Source organism: Anser cygnoides, chromosome 1, assembly GCF_040182565.1.
Source record: "Anser cygnoides isolate HZ-2024a breed goose chromosome 1, Taihu_goose_T2T_genome, whole genome shotgun sequence".
Lineage (NCBI taxonomy): Eukaryota > Metazoa > Chordata > Aves > Anseriformes > Anatidae > Anser > Anser cygnoides.
Window position 1 is genome coordinate 66320398 of NC_089873.1, and position 20540 is coordinate 66340937.

The 20540-nt window shown below is 41.2% G+C and overlaps 2 protein-coding genes across 30 annotated transcripts in view; one reads left to right on the top strand and one right to left on the bottom strand.

The window, feature by feature from the left end:
• The window catches only part of DCP1B (decapping mRNA 1B), a 45944-nt gene extending 38316 nt beyond the window's left edge, over nt 1-7628 (bottom strand). Inside the window, exons 1-4 of one of the 2 annotated variants that reach the window (XM_048049091.2) lie at nt 7578-7628; nt 6014-6325; nt 5362-5402; nt 2910-3037 (exon numbers count right to left, since the gene is read on the bottom strand). In XM_048049091.2, coding sequence (XP_047905048.1) covers nt 2910-3037; nt 5362-5402; nt 6014-6325; nt 7578-7613 — 517 coding nt within the window. In that variant the 5' untranslated portion in view covers nt 7614-7628. Of the gene's footprint in view, nt 1-2909; nt 3038-5361; nt 5403-5483; nt 5851-6013; nt 6326-7577 lie in introns of those variants that run through there. The other variant, XM_048049675.2, reaches the window with a different exon arrangement.
• Nucleotides 1-20540, top strand: part of CACNA1C (calcium voltage-gated channel subunit alpha1 C) — a 482661-nt gene that overhangs the window by 7793 nt on the left and 454328 nt on the right. The gene's annotated exons all lie outside the window — the stretch shown is intronic.

Here is a 20540-nt window from a genome sequence, read left to right on the forward strand (position 1 = left end):
TTTATTTTAGGAAAGCAGATATGAATCTTCTCTTACAAAATTAAATTATCCAATTAAATTGCAGATATAGGTTTCTCCATGATTAGATGGTGCAGCTAACACTGGAAAAAACAGACATACAGGCCCAGCTGAAGACTTTTAAAACAAGAAGTACACTGGCTGAGGATCTTGTAACACCCTTTTTCATGCCTGCATTCAAGGGAATGATACAGTATAGAGTGCCACGAGGCCAAAAAGCTACTAGACCTTGTGGATGAGAGATCCTGAACTGAAAGAAAAATTCTGTTACTTTCATGCTGCTGCTGGAAAATTGTCCATGTGGGTGTTGTGAGTTAGCTGCATGGTGCAAGCTGCCTGCTGGGGTTACTTGTTTGTTCCCCTCAGTGAGGCCGGGGAGAAAATTAGAAGGGCAAAATTGAGAAAACTTATGGGTTGAGATGAAGAAAGGTTAATAGGTAAAACAAAGCAGCACACATAAGCAAATTAAAACAAGGAATTTGTTCACTACTTCCCAGCAGCAGGGAAGTTAGCCCTTTGCATCAGGAAAGCAGGGCCACATCACGTGTAACAGTTACTTGGAAAGACAAATACTGTAGCTCCAATCATGTTTCTTCCACCCCCTTTTCTGGGGCTCTCCCCCAGCTCTTGTTGCTGAGCTTACCACCACATGCTGGGGACATCCCTCAGCCAGCTGGGGTCAGCTGTCCTGTCTGTGTCCCCCCCAGCTCCCCGTGCAGCCCCAGCACCTTGCTGGTGGGGCTGCACAAGAACAGAGGAGGCCTCGATGCTGTGCGAGTACTGCTCAGTGGTAGCTAGTGCATCCCTGTGTGATCAGCACTGTTGCAGTCACAAATCCAAAATGCAGCACCATACCAGCTGCTATGAGGAAAATTAACTCTATTCTAGCCAAAACCAGCCCATTATCTTGGCTCCAAAGACCTCCTTTTTACCACCCTGGCTCCAGTCCTCCTGCCCCTAACTCCCCTAGTTCACTTGTTACACTTGTTGGGTTTGTTCTTTAATGCAGTCAAAATTCTTTATGGTAGCGCCTCCTAGTATAGATCTACACAGTCTCTAGCAGAAGTGAGTGTTATTTTTTCTAGGCAAAGGGGAATCTTTTGGTGTGTTTATGAACAAAGGAAGGTGTGATAAAATTCTACTGCACAGAAATGCAAAGAGGCACCAACAAACCACTCTAAATTTCATAAAGATGGACGGGCAATTAATTTTTCAAGAAAATCCATCTCTGAGTTGCCAGATGGAAATCCTACCCTAAAAGAACCATTGTCTAGACAGAAGAACCCAGAAAAAAGCTCTTTGCATTTTGCTGTCGCACAATTGGCCAAAAAGCCCCAGACGTGTTACTTGAACACAGACTTGCTGCTCAGAAGCACGTTAGTAACTGTATTTGAGACACTGCAAATCTAAATTCTGACATCTCTTATTGAACAAATGGCTCACGCTCCCACCTCCAAACACCAGATTCCTCTCCCAAATAAATCAGTTTATGTAGTATTCAGACTAAAGACTATCTTACTTCATGTCAGTATAGTTATGACAGCTTCTAATTACTCTTTATACCAATTGTCTCAACAAAAGTGAAAAATTAATAGATCAGACTTCAAAAAGCAGATATTAGTATATACATAATTCCTAAAGGAATTTCAAAATGAAGCAAAAATAAATTACATATACATAGGAAAGACTCTTCAAAAAAAGACGGGTGAAATAAGTCTCATGGTACTTAAAAATCCTAATGTCTGGTCTAGCCTAGGCTAGTTTGGACAGATCTGTATTTCTTTTCAGTTTCTTATGGATTTTCAAAGAGAGAAATTTCAATTCTTTTTCAGCCTATCTAATACTCTCAAAAATAGAAGTTTCATTTAGATTATTTAAAATGGTATCTCTATTGTTCTACCACATAGTGTGTGTGAGCAACAGAATTCCCTCTTGATATAACTTTCCAACTCCAAATTAAGTTTATAAAATAAAAAGGTCTAGCAGATTATTAAACTGTGCTGCTTTGTATGCCATGAATTTTCTCTGCTTTTACTTCATCCAGAGGGAACACTTCTGCAACACAGTATATATACATAAAGAATTTTTGCAATCAACTTTTATGCATCAAGCACAAAGTACAGATCATACTACAGCTCTACTTCCAAGTACAGATATAAAACTGCATATTTATAAATGTTCATTCTTACATAATTGCACATTGTAATGGTCTGTGTGTTTATCTGCATGAAAAGTACAGCTTTCATGGCTTCCACTCATGTCTGAGTTTGCCTGATGCATGCTAATTCTCAGATAGAGGACAAAGACAAAACTCAAAGTAGTATCTTCATCTTTCATCAGGGTTTAAATTAGGCTCAACACTATGGCGTTGGAGTTTCCCGTAATAGTTGAGAAGTTACACACCTTCCAGTTTGCTGTAAGGACAGCATACCAGAGCTGAAGAACAAAGCAGGGTTTGAATTAGCTACATTTGTTTAACTTTATGCAGAACAAACACAGAGATCACAAGTATTATTCTAACCTTTGGTGGATTTGCTTTATGACGAGACTTCCCAGCACTGAACAGGGTATATTCAGAACACACAGTTATCTCCCAGCCTCTACACCCATCACGTACACATGGCCATAAAAGTCCACTATTAGCCAGTTAAGTGATGAGATTACTGTTGAACACGTTCTAATACTTTCTTTTGAATAGTGATAGTTCAGGTAGCACTGAACAACTTTTTCAGCGTGTCAAAGAGGATGTATTCTTTCAATTGTAACTGTTTAACCAGCTAGTTTCAGCCCTTGAAATCTGCAGTCTCATCATTTGTACTACCTTAACCAAGAACAGACTCTGAAGAAGAGTTCACCTCTTTAGCATTTAACCCAACATATCACACACTTACATCTGGCATTTCTGTAAAGTAGAAAAGGGTCCTGCAGCTGGAAATCAAGGTCTTTAGTAATTGGTTCTGTTCGATTTTCCATGCTCAGCCTGTTCATAATTGTGAAGCCATGCCTTGGAGAAGCTGATCTGAAAATTATCAAGTAGAAATCACATCAAGTCAAGGAAAAAAAAATTACTATTTTTTGTCGTTGCATAGTTCTCCAAAATTATTTTTCTTTTCTCAGAGACACTATAAAAATCTAATTCTGTTGCCAAGGAAAGTACTATTGAGTTTCATAATCTTTCATACAATCCTTTTTAATTTTTTCAAAACCCTATACTCTACTTGAGAAACGACAGAAGCACCATGACAGTCTCACAATAGCTGCAGAGAGCATGCAGCAACTGTGACACTACCATTTGAGGTGCAATGCTTTAGCCATAGCATTAATCATATATGCCTGTCCAGTTTTTGTTTCAAGTTATAAGGCCTACAAAACTTCTGAACAGGCAAGATGTAACTAAGTGCCACTTAATTCCAGATCACTAGCACCACATTTTCCAACCACCATCTACCTGATAGTTTCCTGCTAGTGTAGAAAACAGCAATTAGTAAGATTCAGTCATGGGCAAAGAGCACAGTATTTTATTACTTCTAACGTTCAGCTAACAATTGAGAATGGTATTGAAAATCCTATTTGGGAATTACATAAGTATGTACATCATAATGCTTGTTCATGAGGGTTACACTTCAAGCCAGTTAGATGATTTTTATTAATGTGAGCTGTTAACCCTATCAGCATCCAGACAGGAAACATTACTTTCAAACAATGTTATGGCAATAAAGAAAATGATAGTTGAAATTTTGGTAATGTTGCCATCTGCAGTAATTGCCTGCTGGTGGACATCTCTACAAAATCAAAAGCACAGGGACCTGCATTAGAGGGTAGGAAGCAACATGAAATTAAACACAAGTGGGACCCTTAACAAGAATCCTTGTTTGCAACAATCAGTACTTAAAAAAAAAAGTCCACTTCCACTGGTGTTAACTCAGTGGGAAGTCTGATTTTTGACTCTTCCTCAGAATTTGCAATTTGTGATAAAATCAACTCCAGTGAAAGGGCAGCATTACTTTACATTGTCGTAACAGTAATAAGAAGTGACAAAAACACCAGTAGACTCCAACCTGCAGTCTGTTAGCAATGTTTTTTTCTACATGATTTTATGACATTGTTCAAAGCCACAGGACATAAAGTTAAAATTGATGGGGAGGGCCCTGTATAATGTTGCTCACAGCTCACAACCTGTTCTGTATAGTTGCCTACATGGCAGGAAGGGTAGCTATCTCTGGCTGTAAATGGAAACTTCCTCAACCAACAAGAATAACGATAAAAGATCACAGATACTAGAAGTGCCAGGTTACATGCTGTCACTTCTGGAGTTTTAAATCCAACATACCAGAGAAATACTACCTCTGTTTTGCAGCACGGAACTAGCTACCTCTGCCTACTGCTAGCACAGCCAGGGGCCAGTTCTTTAATTTTGTAGTGGTAATTGTAACAGCATCTTATCTCACCTTTCCATTCTTTTCCGCTTACCTAAGAGAAGCTTAGAAAAGTTATTGATGATTATTTCGACTGCTGGCACAAAAGAGCTCAAAAATATTAAAACTGGCTTTCCTACTTCACACAAAGCTCACAGTCTCTTGGGCCTCCCTGTCCATTTGTCACTTCACTTCACACATGCCTCTTGACCACTGAAAACAATCTTCTGCTTTGTCAGTTCTCTCACTGGATCCTCAAAAGCACGAACATTGAAGGATAAAATTTCTACTTCAGTGTCCCATCCGAGCAGCTAGTGCATGATCTGCTCATCAAGTCTTTTTCTGATTTTAATTTTAGTGACATGGAAATGCTAGGGTACTACCTCGGAAACCCAAACATAGGGCATGCTTTACAACAGAGGTAAATGGTAGAGTAAGTGATCAAATAAAAGCTCTGAAAAGTTACAGCCAGACCTCATGCAAAAAGCGAGCATTGAAAAAACACAGCGTGCTGGATGAAATATACACAAAAAATTAGTAATCAGAGACAAGAAATGTGAACTCCTACATATGGAGCACAATACTTCAGAAATTCTACTATTCTTTTACTTTAAGGAATATCGTTATTTATTTCACTATTTGTTTTTTTGTTTGGACACCTTAAAACTGCAAATGTCGTGTTCTATTTAAGATAGCTGTGCAGATTTCTACGGTTCACCCATATCAAGATTTAGTCTTAACCACATAAATGGTGATGCCTACTTGTGTGTGTTTTCTTCCCTGCATTTGTCTTTGCTAGTGTCAGTTTCTTTTCACCTTTGACTATGACGTGATTCAGAGCATTTTCCTTCATTCAGCCAAGCTCCGTCCCAGCTAGCTTTTCCACATCCACAGATTACTTTCAGATGTTAAAATGTAACACTCTCACCTTGTGTAAACAAACAGCGTTCCCTCCACATCTGTCTTCTCCTGAATAAAAAGACATCAAAAAAAGTTCAAGCGAGGGTTTGCCAAACATAAGCAAGCCCCCTTTTTTTTTGTTTTACTAACCCTGACAGTGTTACATCTCTCAGTGAAGCCATGAAACAAGCCCCACAGCTCCATGGGATGGTGGTGAGCAAGCAGGGTTTGTGGTGGCCAGTTTCGTGAGGAGATGCGGACGGGATAAAGGCTGGATGATGTAAGATTAAACAGTGGGGCTGCTCTGCTGCCAGACCCCAGGAGCAGCCGGGATGTAGCCAGGTAAGGGCACAGCACATGGGTGGCAGCCAGCACCCAGCCTTCAAACCCGCAGCGCTCAACCAAGAGCCAGGTGCTGACCGCCCCTCAAGGAGACCAAGACGACCCCCAGGGCCACCTCCCCGTCAGCAGCACTTTTAATGCACACAGAGCCCGCTGGGGCACCCCAGGGTCCCTCACAAAGCCCTCACACCTCAACATGGCGGACACCCCCTCACCCCCCCCCACTATCCCCCCCTCCGCTGCGAGAGGGGCGGGGCCTCCCCACCCCCAGTGGGCGTGGCTCTCTCTCGCCCCGCCCCCTCCTCCCCGGGGCGGGGGGGGAGCGGCCCCCGACGTACCCACTCGTTGGCGCGGTGCCCGAAGGTGTAGAGCGCCACCTGGCTGGCCACGTCCACGATGCTGCTGATGTAGGGGTCGTGCTGCTGCAGCGCCGCCAGGCTGATGTCCAGCCCCTTGCCCAGCAGGGCGGCCCCGGACACCGCCGCCGCCATCTTGCCCCCGACAACAACACAGGGGCTCCTCGTAGGCGCAGCCAATCCAGCGCCGAGGGGAGCGAGCGGAGCTCCCCTCGCCCTCCTCCTCCTCCCGCCCACAGCCGCCTCAATCGAGCGCCGAGCGCTTCGATTCGTCACGGGGGGTGCCCCGTTAGCCTGAGGGGGGAACCTTTTAATAAATATACATATACATGTATATATATTTACACACACATACATATGACATGAGCAGAGGAAACATAAACAAGTGTGCCCTGACACGGAGATACACAAGCTGCAGAGGAACAGATGGACAGGACCACGAGTTTAGTCACCATATTTTCCTGTCAAATGTACACATTTATTATCAGTCTATCGATGCCAACAGTTTACAGCGGGTATATCAGCTTTATGTGGCGTGCAGATACGCTCAATACGTACATTTATACTTAAAGGACTTGCTTAAGAGTCCAGCCTGAACCTGCTGCGACAGCAAATATTTTTTTCACCACATGACCCATGTAGCAGTTTTGGAAGGAGTTACCACCATGTGTACCTGGAAGCAGTAGGGCAACATATTTCCCTCCAGAGATAGGATAGCCTGAAATACTAAAGGCCAATGTAATGGATGCTATTTTGCTTGTTTGCAGTATCCCATATGTGACATGTTTAAAAGGGCACTTTTGCACTCCAGGCCAGATGGAGGTTGTGGGTTAGAGTGAGCTAGCCCTGGCATCTGCTCCAAGAGCAACTGGGTCAGCCCAGATGTAAAAACTTCCAGAGTGTGAAAGTGGGGACAGAAGAGAACTGAGAGGCAGCAAGCTGGGAATACACAGTATGGGAATTCACAGTATGTAATGTAGGGACAGCGAGTCTCTTGAGTGGAGTCAGGAGCGGACATGTTCTCAGAGAGGACAGGGAGAAAATGTTGTTCTCTGGGACCCAGGAGAAAATGCGTAGGTTTTGCTGCAGCCCCAAAGGCTGCTGAAAATTGTCTTCCTAAGAACAAGGACCTACAGCTTGCCCGACAAGTATACAGCGGGAGAAGAAAACTCCTAACATACCCTCTTATAATAAGGTCTCACGCCTAGCTTGCCTTTTCTAAAGCCACCTTGTTTCAGCTGGGCCTCTAATGAAACACAGCTGTGGAGTTTGGAAGTTTTCAGGTGGTTTTGGTATAGATGTGGCAAGAAAAAGGCTCTAACCAGTTCCATTACAAAGCTCCAGCTGGCTTATCCTGTAACAACAAGGAAAATGCATAGGCTTATGGTAGACGAGGGAAACTGTTGTCCTTGGTCTGGAAAGGAACAGGGTAGGATGGCAAAAAGAGAAAAATATGTAAGTGGGAAAGATAATTCACATTGATCAAGTAGTGTACAGATGCACATTTTTTTTTTTAAATTATCATTCTTAAATAGTTTTCAGTTACCAGTTTCCAGGCACTCATAACCACATTCCTCTTCATGTGAGAGAGAGAGCCTGACTGGGTCAAGTGCATCTCCTGTGCCCTTCTCTTGACATATGAAGATTGGAGATGGTTCTGTTTCCTTGAACTCTGTGGAAAAAACAAACAAACAAACAAAAACACCTGTGAGGTTAAATATCTTGAAGTAAGCCTGACAAAAATTTTGGCTGTTTTCAGTATCCAGCTTGTGGCTTTTTTGGTACTGCCTTCCTCCTGGATTACTTTCTGACATAGCTGGGCAGACGGCTCCCCAGCCCTGCGCTTTGAGCCAGCAAACCCGTCAAGCTTCTGATCATGCCTTTGTGTATTTTGTTGCACTGTGTGGTCCTTTCTGCTGGTTCCAACTGTTTTGCTGTGTAAGTGAGCCATAATTGCTCCTTTCATTTTACCTGAAGTAAAGGTAATTAATAAAACCATTAGTTCTGGCATGCGTTATGGTACCACTTGATAGGGGACTTAAAAATTTTCCAGTGAAACAAAATCTTGTTAAATAGAGAAAGACTGTGAATTCTCACCGCATCTAAAGCTAAGGACTTTTTAGCAAAAATGTCACAGGTTGAAAAGGTTGATTCCTTAAGCTGTAGTTATTTGCTTACAGTCAGTAATTCAGTAGTCCATAATAACTATCAAAGTTAGAATGATTTTGCTGTAACTTGTTTATGAAACAAAGTCATTTTCTAGCTTTGAAAATGTCATAATTTCATGAAGTATATAATTAGAGTGTCACATTTTTGTCTCCCACCCACCTGGATAGTACTCTGTTAAAACAAACAAACAAAAAACTTTGATTTTGCCATTGTATAAAAGGGCTTTTGCGTAGGTAACATCCAAACTATTTTTAAGGCAAAATCCACACAGCATGCTGTTCTTAAGGTCTCTTTTAAGGATAAACATAAACATGCTTAGTTCAAACCTTTTTGCAAGGATTCTTCAAATAGACGTTAAGCCTTTGCTTCTCATTCAAGAACCTATGCAATTGTAAGAACTAAGGCTTGCTTCCTACAGCAAATTATCGACATTGAGGGTGTGATTTCATGTGAGTGTGTTTGGTGTCAGTGCTGGGTATACGCCACCCCTGTCCCAGGTCCCAGCCATTCATTCCTGCTATTCTGGCACCTCCGTGTGGTACTGGCCTGAGTGTGTTTGTGGCCACAGCATGAACCAGTCAGACCAGGGAAGTGAACTGATTGAAAAACAAGCCTTCATGTTGCTGCTGTGATCACAGCCTCGACTGACCGCTTTCCTGTCTGTTCACATTCAGGCCTTCCTCTGAGCAGCAATTCTTAAAATAAACAGCAGGACTCACTTGAGAAAATGTAGTGTTGAGCACTTCATTTGCTCCACTTCCTCATCTCCAGCCCCCTTGGAGTTGTTATTGCACAATAGTTGCCTTTTCCTTTTTATTCCTTCCCCAAGGCTGCCATAATTCTTTCTCGCTGTCTGGCAACAACTCTGCTGCCCCCCTGCTGGCAAGAAGGGTGCTGAGGTAGGATTGGTAGGCTCCTCTTCTGCATCAAGAACTACCTGAGGATCTTCCAGTGGATCTTCATAGGGTGCTTTCCAGTGTGCCGTCTTCCTGGGAAGAGCAGGTAGCCCTTGTGGAGCCAGGCTGATCCCGCAGCACTTGCTTACCCGTGCTCCATATACTGCTGGGGACGTGCTTGCAGCTCCGCAGCCCGGTACCCCTCACACCTGGGAACCCAGTGGTTCATGCTGGAGCCTGTCTGCACCTCTTCCCAGGCACAGTAGAAAGGTAGTCTTTTTAGCCCACATTTATTATAGGCTTTCAGAAGGTAGCTCTTGAATACTTCCCTCATGCCCAGAGGCTGAAATTTCTGGTTGTATTTTTGGACCACTTTTTAACTCCAATCCTAAATGGTTTAAGCAATTTCAGTCTTTTTGTTAGCAACATATTACTTCCTAAAAGTTCCTTAATGAGCATAGGGTGTGACTACCTAGTTTCATCTGGTGCAGTTATTCAAAAAATCCATCTCTAGATTAAAATTAAATCTGGTTACTTTCATTCAGATTCAAAACAACTCTCCCTCTGCCCCCAAATAAACCCCAGCACATGTAAGCTATTAGCATGCACATCTGTGTTTGTAACATTGCTCCCTGGTGAAGTTTGTGAGACCATCTTGAGATTTCCTGCAAAATGTTAGTCCACAGAAAAATGGGATTGTATTCTTTGGCATTGTTGGTTTTGAAGTTCTGATATTATACATGCTGTGCATGAAATAATTACCTATCACTTATTATGATTTTCAGTGGAAGTTTTTTGTTGTTGTTTTTCTTTTTTTTTTTTTCTGTGTCTAAGAACCTGGGTTTTTACCAAAAGCGTGTTTCTTTCTTTGACACATATTTTGCTAAGTTGTTCTGTTACCTTATTGCTGTCCTAATAAACTGATTTGATCCATCAACTTCATTCTTTACACTGCTGATTGACCAGACAAACTACCAAAATACCAATGAGGTTAGGACACACCTGCTATGCCCCATAGGTTAATAACACGTAACAGTATTTATATCTTGCCTAAGAGAATACCTTTCCAACCACATCTTTGTGGTAATCACCGTTTAATTTGGCAGAATCAAACACCTGTAGCTCTAAAAGGGTTATTTTCCAACCAGCTACAGAGAAGATGGCCTCATTTAATTAATTCCTAATATGAAAAGTTCCATTAGGTAATTACATTAAGCCAAGACCTCATTTTTACACCTCACCTGGCATAGTAGCTCTTGCCATATTAAAAAAATGGAGTCAGCAGAAGGATGTGCTTGTGTTGCTGCTGTTAAGAAGGTGGTAGTAAGCCCAAAGGAGCACTGGGGCTGGTCAGCGTGATAGAAGTGGGCAGCAAGTTTGGGAGGAGGGGAATGTGTCCTTAGCACCAAAGCATATTTTTGTGAAAGCGTGCTCTGCATCCAAATCATCTTTTTTTAAGAGTTAACTGTTGAAAAAAGAAGCTCTGAATTCCTACTATGTATTTATAGTAGTATAGCATATATGCTGCTATATGCATGTATATCTAGTAGCAACAGCTGCTATACATGTAGCTGTTGCAGTATTACTTTATGAAGGAAATTTGTGTTATTATATTGTTGGCTGGCAAAAATGTTTATGTATGTTTCGTGTTAATGAAGAACATTGGTGCTTATTAAGGATTCCAATAAAGGATTTTCTAGCTTTTTTTAGATGTAGCATGGGTGAATAAAGACAGTCAGTGTTATAACACATCTGTTGTAGCTCTCTAGAAGTCAATACAAATGGTTCTATAATCACAGATCCTTAAAGCTAAAATACTTGAGCAATAAGGTAAGTCTTCTGCTTTAAGTATCCCCCCTAGTTTTCTGTGGATTTGGTAGCTGCTTGCAAAAATTCCCATAGGTAGATGCTTGTGATACTGATGCTACTGAATACCTGCTATTGCAGGTGGTAAGAGTTTGTAAAGGTTCCCCAAAATGTATCTTCTGTATTTAAAATTAGGCTTAATACCTATTGTACATGTTTCATAATATGAGATCATCTGACCTATAACAGTGTGATCTTTCTACTTTGTTTACCAGTTTGGGTGATCACTTTTATTTGCTACAAGCTTTATTTGGCTGGCATATGTAAATGAGATGTTTTGAAGTAGACTTGTTTTCAAATTGAAAATTATTTTTTCTATTTTTTCTTTCATTAGGCAAGATCCACAATTACCTCTATGCTTTAAATGCAGCTACTTGCCTCTTAAAGCTAAGAATGTTTTGTTGTGATTGTATTTCTCCATTTTGTGTTGATCTGGAGTTGTGGGTATGGGAAGAAAGGCCTGTGTAGAAAAAGGAATTCACGTTTGTGTAACTGCACCAGACAATAAAACTCAGTAACATTTGAAGCGTTTCACTCGGAAACAATGAATGCAATCTATCCATTTTTTTAGGAGGGATGGATCTGGGCAAAGGCAGCTTCCAGCAGGCATCCAATAGAAGATATAAGCACTTTGAATGAGATTTTTGAAGTGGAAACTAAAGGTATTAGCGCCACAAAACTCCAGTGGGTATCTGAGTCTAGGCTTATTACACTTCTGTGAATTTGTTTCCCCTGGTGAATTCTGAGAGCTCTGAAGGTGTTTGGCAGTCCTTCTTCTACAATCTGATTTTGTCATTTTCTAGTGACGCTGTGCTATGTCTTCTGTCAGATTAAATTTAGAGGCATATTACCTTGCTTGGCAGAAATGTGAACTACAGAATTTCTCAACAAACTCCTTCCATAGGAGTAGCGAGACAGGGTTTATTTCTTCCTCTTATTTTTCCTGCTGGTTTGTGCAAATTTGTCAATTTTATTATCATCCCAAATTAATCCTGCACTGTTCAGTTGAATTTGCTTGGTGATGTATACAGGAATTGCTGTGTCATTTAAACTGTAGTAAACCTAACAAGCCCAAAAGAGATTGAGGACACCTTTGTTAGACTTCTCTAGGGTGAGCAGTCCTAACTCTCAGCCTTGCATCACAAGGGAGGTTGTCCCTTGACCACCTCTGTGGCCCTCCATATGGCTCTCTCCAATATGTCCATGTCTCTCCTGTATTGAGGAGCCCAGCAGCAGACACAGAACTCCGAGTGTGGCCTTAGCAATGCTGAGTGGAGAAGGATCACCTCCCTGACCTGCTGGCAATGTCCTGCCTAATGCAGCCCAGGTTACCGCTGCTGGCTCATGTCCAGGTGGTGCCCACCAGGACCCCCAGGCCCTTTTCTGCCAAGCTGCTTTCCAGCTGGGCAGCCCCCAGCACGTCCTGGTGCCTGGGGCTGTTCCTCCCCAGGGGCAAGGCTCTGCACTTCCGCTCGTGGGACTCGATGAGCTTCTGTCAGCCCATTTCTCCTGCCTGTTGAGGTCCTGGGTGGCAACAAGACCTTCTAGTGTATCAGCTGCTGCTCACAGTTTTGACATCTGGAGGTGCACTTTGCCCCATTGTGAAGGTCATTAATGAAGGTGTTAAACACCTGTTAAACCATTAGGAAACACATTTGGTCCTTGTTCTGATCAATAGGATTTTTCTTGGGGAAAAAAATGGAAAAACCAGCACATCTCTTTCTGAGTCTGAAAGAATCTTAGTCCTGAGCCCGAAGGAGAGGGGAAAGGAGAAGTTAGTGGGAGGGAGGGAGGGAGGGGGAGGAAATGTGTGAGACAGATTAGCAGGCTGGATTATATAGGAGAGAGCATGATTAGAAGTAGAGATAGTACTGTGTTATTGTTCATACAGTGCCCAAGCATACAGATGGCAGTCCCAGCTGCTAAAATGAGGGGACAGGACATGAGGGAGGAGCCGGCTGGACTATGAGAGGCAGAGCTGAGGTGGAGTGGACAGCAGGACTAGTGTGGGGGCAACAATGAAGGCGGCTTGTGGCAGGGGAGAGACAACCGAGGAAGGAAATGCAAAGGACAGAGTTGGTAAAGGTGTTGGGTTAAAAAAAAAAAAAAAGAAAAGGTAGGTTTGACTCTGAGTAAGAGGGATGTTTTGGGGTCTAGATGGAATGAAATGCTGAGCACAAGGATGGGTAAACAACGTGTTGTCACTACTGGAAGCTGCCCTTCTGCCATGACCATTTTTTAGGTCACTTTAATCACTGCTTGTGATATGACCTAGTTGGAAGCAGTTGCTGTTATGGAACAGGATGTATGGAGAGTCTCTCCTCACTCAGAGCTGAGCAACTAGGAGACAGCTACTGCATCACGTATGTTTCTGTCTTTGTGTCTGAGTGGTTTCTGAGGGATACAGAACAACAGGCATTTGCTCTGTCAGCTTGAGGAGGAAAGGGACATAGACTTAATGGTTGTAGGAGGAGTTGGATCATCGAGAGAAATGTTGTAATGATGACTGGGGGAGCATGTCAAAGGATAAGGCCTGCTAGAAAGCCTCTCTGTCTTTCCTACTAGTTGGCAACAGTTGCCACAAGATGTAGAAGCCCCCTGCACGATGTCAGGAGACAGTTCTGCATTTTTCAAATATCATAGAGTCATTAATTCCAACTGATAAATAGCAGTTATATTATGTACTAAAAGTAGCTGTGTATCAATTCAGACTGGAATTTGAAATGTGATTAAGGATGTAAAGGGAGAAAAAAGTGGAAGATACTATGTTTAATATCATATCTTGGTTATAACTTTTTACAAAAATATATAAACCAAGTTGTTTTGTCTGAATTTTAATTAGTATATTTGTGTTTTTTAATCAAAAAGAGGTGTGGGGGTAGGGGGTGTTAATTTTACCTGTCCTTAAAGCACATCAAGTAATGATATAAAGATTTTTCTGAAGTTTGATTCCTTCTAGGACTTAATTATATGCATTAAGTCCACAAATGATGACTCCAGCTTCATTTAATGTAACTATGTAAGATGGCTTGGCTTATGGGTTTTTCTTCTCACATTGCAAATCCATCTTGCTATGTTAGAATTATAATTGTGTTAAGTTTGTAGTTTCATTGATTCTCAGGTCTTAAGGTGCTGAGGAATATCATCTCTGTTCTGTGAATGAGAACACCGTATATGAGTTGCTAGAGCAACAACAACAAAAACTTGCTTCCACACTTGCCCTTTCCATATAATTGAATCTGAACAGACCTTTGATTTAAAGCAAAAATAGTAGCAATAGGATTCACAGCCTTTCTGGGCAGTCTGTTTCCGTGTTTTATCACCCTCCTAGTGAGAATTATTTTCTTTGTCTAATTGAAGTTTCCTCTTTGTGACTTGTCTGTTGCTTCTTGTCCTACTGCTCCATGCCTTTGAGAAGAAGCTGGCTCCTGCTTCTCCATATCCTTCCCTTGCGTACTTGAAGATGGTGAGAAGGTTTCCCTTAATCACCTCTTCAGGCTTTAACCAGCCCAGTTCACTCAGCCTGCCCTCATATCTCTCGTGCTTCAGCCTCCTCATTTTCTTGAAGGCTCTGGACTTCCTCTGGTGTGTCAGTGTCTTTTACTGTGTCTAGTTTTGGCCTCTCCAGTTGTCTCTCAGAAAAGCTTCCCTGTGACCTGATGGCAACGCTTGTGCTAATATGGTCCAGGATATCGCTGGTGGTCTTCACAGCAAGGTCCTGCTGCTTGCTTACGTTCACCTTGTTGTCTACCAGGATCTGCCAGTCCTTTCCTGCAGAACTGCTTCCCGGGCTCTTGTTCCATCCCAGAGGCAGTATTTCGAATTTGCCATTGCTGAACTGTGGCTCACGTGGTTCCTGTCAGCCCGTTTCTCCAGCCTGATGCAGTGGTTCTTCTGAACAGCAGCTCTGCCTTCCAGCACAGGCTGCTCTCCCAGTCTGGCATCTTCTACAAGGTAGCTGAGAGTGCACTCTCTGATAAACCTGATTCTTAATAAATGTGTTACACATTATTGGCCTCAATTTCAGTACCTTAGGGAAATGTGCTACTAGTTTTCCTGCTGCATTGAGCTGTAGGTCCACATTCTTATTAGTGTTCCTTTTGCCTCCCATGTGCCTTATAGCAGTCTTCATGTCCTTCACCTCTCCCACTGTTTCCAGCTGCCTCTAAAGGTTGGCTTTCCTGACTCTATCCCTGCATTCTTGGGCAATGACTGTATATTTCTCTTGAACACGCTCTTTCTGCTTCCACCCTCTGCATGCTTCCTTCCTCCCCCCCCCCCCCCCCCCCCCCCCCCCCGCCCTTTTGAGCAGAGTCGTGAGCTCCTTGTTCATCCATGCTAGCTTTCTGCCACACTTGCTCAATTCCTGCCTATCAGAATGACCTGTTCCTGTGCACTGAGAAGGTTGCCCATGAGCACCAACCAACGGGCCTAGGCCACTTTGCCTTGCAAGACAGTCTCCTGCAGGATCTTGCCCAGCAGATTGATAAGCAAGCTGAAATTTCTCCTGAAATCCAGAGCTGTGATTCCACTCTGTCCCTTGCTCACTTGTTGAGGATTTCAGACTGCAGAATATCATGTTTGCTACAGCCTAGGCTGTCCTTGACCTTTCACAAGTAATGGGTTGAATGCTTGTCCTAGTCATCTCGTTGATAATCTGCATCAAGAAATTGTCATCAGGATCTTCATGTGATTATTCATGAGGAGGCTTTCATTTCATGAAATGTATAGCTCAAAATTACAGATTAAAGAAGTTTGAATAAGTCTGCAAAGCTACTGGGTAATTAGCCAGACCGAACTGTTTAAAGTTCTCCCACTCTTTATATTAATAGGAGCCACAATATTCCCATGCTGACTATGAGGGGAAAAATCGATATCAGCAAATGTACATTCATATTGATTTATCTTCCCTTTTGGCTTTCTAATTTAGTAAAGGCTACTAATGCAGCATTACATAAAGATTCTCAGGAGAGTAAAAAGGCTAATAAGATCAGGTATTGCTGTCACTTCTGTGGAAGTGAACTGACTTTACTGCTCATAGTCAACGGTTGAGTTACCCAACAAAGGAGTAACTTAGCACCTGCTTTTGAGCCATGTATCAGTAGGCATTATCCCAGGCAAGTGGACTACAAGGAGACATCCAAAAGGTGACTTTCTGGAGTGCAGACCCAGCATGCTGTTAGGATAGGGGCCTTAGAGAAGAGAGGTCCAAGGAATCAAACACTAAGATTTTTTTTTTCACATAGTGTTCTAAGAAATGTTGTACAATTATATAAATATCCTATTATACACATGTGTTCAGAGCAGTTAGTAACCCTCTTTCAACTAGATTAGAAATGTTTCTCTGGCCATGTGCTAGTTTTTATGCAAATATTTGTTTCTTCAAGATATTTTTTCATGTGTTGTATCAGGGAAAAAGGAATGCATTATGAAAATGATCAGTTTGCTTTGCTTGTTCATTCTAAACAAAGTAGAGAGAAGCAAATGAAGAAGGGGTTTGATATTTTGAGTTGAAAAATGAAGTTTACATCCCCCCGCACTCGAGAAAGTTGTTTTGTGGGGAAAAATGTCAACTATACACATGTGTTATATACTTCCAGATAAAAAATTAGGACATGATATAATGCAGACTAGCACATGTTTATAATGATGTAAAGCTTCAGGAAAAAAGCTTCTTAGATTTACTAAGTGTATACTTAACAGAGCCATATCAATTTTGTAATGCTATTTCTTGCACTGAATATTAAATTTCCACATTCAACATTATAACTGAAATATATACTCATTTTAATGTTAAAAACTTGAAAGTATATCAAGATATAAAAGGGAATCAGCATTCACTGTATTACTACTGTACATCATCTATATATGCATTCACGATTGGAAGTATTTCCATTTTTATTTTTTATCCCTCTTTGAAGATAGGACATTCATGAGGGTACTGTTGAAAAGTAGGACATTTTCTTATCCTACCAAAGGACAAGAAAAACAGCAGATTACTGAAAAATATGACTGAATTAATTAGGTCATAAAGGCGCAGGCTCATAGAGATATTTAATGTCCCAGAAGAACAGCTGATAATCTGCAAATGACAAGTCACATTTTCAGGATGACTGTAAAAGTTGAGTTCTGTCTCCCAAACCCTGCATTCCATTTTTTTTCAATGTTTAATGAACTTGTCCATCATGATGCCATTCCAAAGAGAGAAACATGCTCTGCTAGAAATATAAAGGCAAGAAAAGTCTTTATCACACTAAAATTGATGGAGAATTCACTGTTGTTACTCAGTTTCATTAGAGGATCACGAAGATCTTGCTTATGGAGAAGGATGACATTTTGATTTGCAGTATCAGAGGATAGGGTGGCTATCTCCAAACAACCATGTCATAGTTAAAAATAATTGTATACAGACTACTTTTGCTTGGTCATCCATCAACAGAGACTGTGATGTGATGTCTGCCTGGAGCTACAATAACACTAGCTTAGTTCTGTGTGGAGATGCATCTTTTTCGTAGGGGCAGAGATTTTGCTGGAAATATGACCTCTTTGCTCAGTCCTTTGGTTCTAAAGGCAGAGAAGATAAATCAGTATCACAGAAGAAAGGGATTCCTCTGGTCCTGTCAGAAAGTAGTACTTGAACATAATTTAAATATTGTAAGACATAACTCCATGGAAACAGAATTACAAGGTTACTCAGCCAAGCTTAATTCTCGTTTCTTTCATGGAGTCTTTTGGATGTAATTTTCTTGGTATGCATCTCCTAAAACATGCACACTTTCACCACCCCTAAATTAAAATATATGGAATGCTATTGCAGCATTGTTTATTAAAACAGCTTAAACATTTCTATTCATAGCACCTATTTTGCCATTTGGAAAACGGGGGTAACTGATAACAAGTGTAGGTGATTATTGTGTTATGTCAGTCCTAAAGAGAAAACACGAATAGCACCTGCACAGAATTCTGGAGCTATTCTCTCTGAGCAGAGGAATGGTAGAGATCTGCTGCTCTTCTAGGCTAGCTTCTTAGGTCAGTGACTCTTGATCTGGGATGTTTCTGGCCCCATATGTTGCTCTTTTTCCATCCTGAGCATATGGAAACCACAACTCTTTCATATAATTTTAATTTGACAAAAAATAAGTTGTATATACGACTGAAGGCCTTGAAATCTGGGCTATTCTGCTTGTTGGATTGCAAGTTCTAGCTCTGAAGCATGTATTACCCATTCTTGCTGGGAATTTATAGTATATGAATTTTTGAACATTGCAGGAAAAAGCACTTTTCAGCCTTCCCTTAGAAATGACTGATCTTTTTTTTTTCTACCCTAGAAACTTGCCGAACAAATTCAACCTGAGAAATTTAAATCTAACAGTTTAAAACTTTGCTATCAAAATCTAAAATGAATGTCTTAAGGTAGCGTTGCCTTTTTTTTTTTGTGTAGAACAGGCTTATTTTTGAATGAGAATCAAATTACAGGGAGACATTTGGTAATACCTTAGATGCTGAGTGCATAGAGTACTAGTATGGATTTTAGTTCTTTTATTACAAAATCGAAAATAATTTCACAAACATTCTCAGTGAGATGCAGAAATATTACACTCATTATTAAGTTTAAAAAAAAAAAGGTGGGAAAGAAGACACAATTATTCAATATGAATGAAGAGGCAAGATAGCTTGGAGGTTAGAGGTGAAACAGTTTACCCAGTCTTCCCTGTTAACCTCTGAACTTGCAGCCGTTCCTTCTCAAAGGATCTCCAGAAAAATTTGGTAGTTCCCTATTTGTTTAGTGCTGCTGCATTAGCCACTGAAGTAAATGTGACTTCAGAAAGTTTTAAATTAGGTCTTTTACAGTTGCGATATCTTGCTTAGTGATAAGAATCTGTGTTTTTTTTCTCCCCACATGTTCCTTTCTAGGTAGTGCTCTCTATGGCCTGCCCAGAAGCCTTGCCAGTGTATCTACAAGTAGTTTAAGATATTTACTTCTAACATTTTGTGTGGTTGGTACAAGCCCATGAACACCTGTGACTTTTTTTTTGTCTGGAAAAGCACTTGTCAACACACAGACTAACTTAGAAATAATTCTGGGTACTTCCTAATAGAGGACACTTCTGGTGCACTTTCTTTGAATAGAATCCAATGACTGTAAGTTAATGTTATCAGAGAAAAAAATGTACGGAGAGAATCTTTAATGTATTTTGGCCATAGACCTGCATCTTTTAGAAATAATTAAATAATAAACAAAACCTTGATACTATTTACCTTTTGCTTTTCTCTCTTATTACAATGATCAGTGCCATTATTCATTTATAATCACTTCCACCTTTTATTTCTTATGCGCTTCTTCATTCCATGTAGTTTGAAGTTATTTAACCTCCCTGCAAACATGGATTTGCCTGTGTTGGTGAAAAAGCTCTCAAGAGACTTAAAAAACATCATCTGTCTGGGCATTTTTCTGCTGGTGTTAAAATAACGAGGAAAACATCCAAAATATTTTCAGGATTCAGGAAGGCAATATTTCACAGAAAAATAAGCTTTATTGCAAGTATACAATGCAGCTTCCCTCAATGAGATGTTAGTGATTTATTGGAATTTGTGGGGATACTATTTTTCCCAAATCATCCTTAGATGCCTTCAAAGATTTTTAGGATGTATGTTACTTTACTGAAAAATCTATTTTCTCATCATTATTCTTCTAATCTGAGGAAGGGAGGCGTACTTGCGTGGAGCTTTCCCCTGTCATTGTTTATCCAAATAGCTGGGTGATGTTAGCAAAAAGTTACAAAACTGGTAAGTCAAAACTCAGTCTCAGAGAGGAAGTGATGGATGGGAAAAGCAATACAAAGAGACTGCGGTGCTCTTTGCATCCAGTCATGAGGAAATCTGCCTGAAGACTAAGAGTGCTCGAAGCCTTGTGTACCACATTACGTTAAAGAGCCTTAAAACTTTTACAGCAAACCAAATCTCTTCCACCTGAGGTTAGCAAAAAGACTGCACGTCCTCTAGTGGAGCATAGGCTTAGCCAAAGAAAGCCACACGGATGCTGTGGTCAGGTTTCAGTCCTGTAATTCTCCTTGGTGCTCTCCTTCCCCTGAAATGTAGAGACCTGGGTCTTTGGGGAGAGGAACACAGAGCACAGTGGAGAGAGAGAAGTTGACTTGATTCAGTGTTACAAGAGACTAAAAAGCTTGGGGGTGTACCTAGGCAGAGATGCAGTTAGCAAGGAGACGTTGAGTGGTTCTTTTTCCCATTTCTGCACGTTTCAATATTAAAATTACCTTGCAGTGACCAGTCTGCTTCCCAGCTTATCCCAGAGGATACCAGCTTCCACTGTGCCTCACAAAGGGAGGAGAAAGGTGCGGAGATGGTGGCACAAACATCCTTAGTGGCTCTGTGTGGTGGTTGGGGAGGAACGGGTGGAGGACATGGCAGTACCTAAGTCAAGGTGTGTCTTGAAACCAATATTTAAGGAAGAATTTGTCCTTTCTTTAGGGTACTTTGAATGTGTTTTGAACCCGGAAAGCTAAGTAAGGATAAAAATGAAAGACTAAAAAGAAAGTATACAGAAGATGCAAACATTA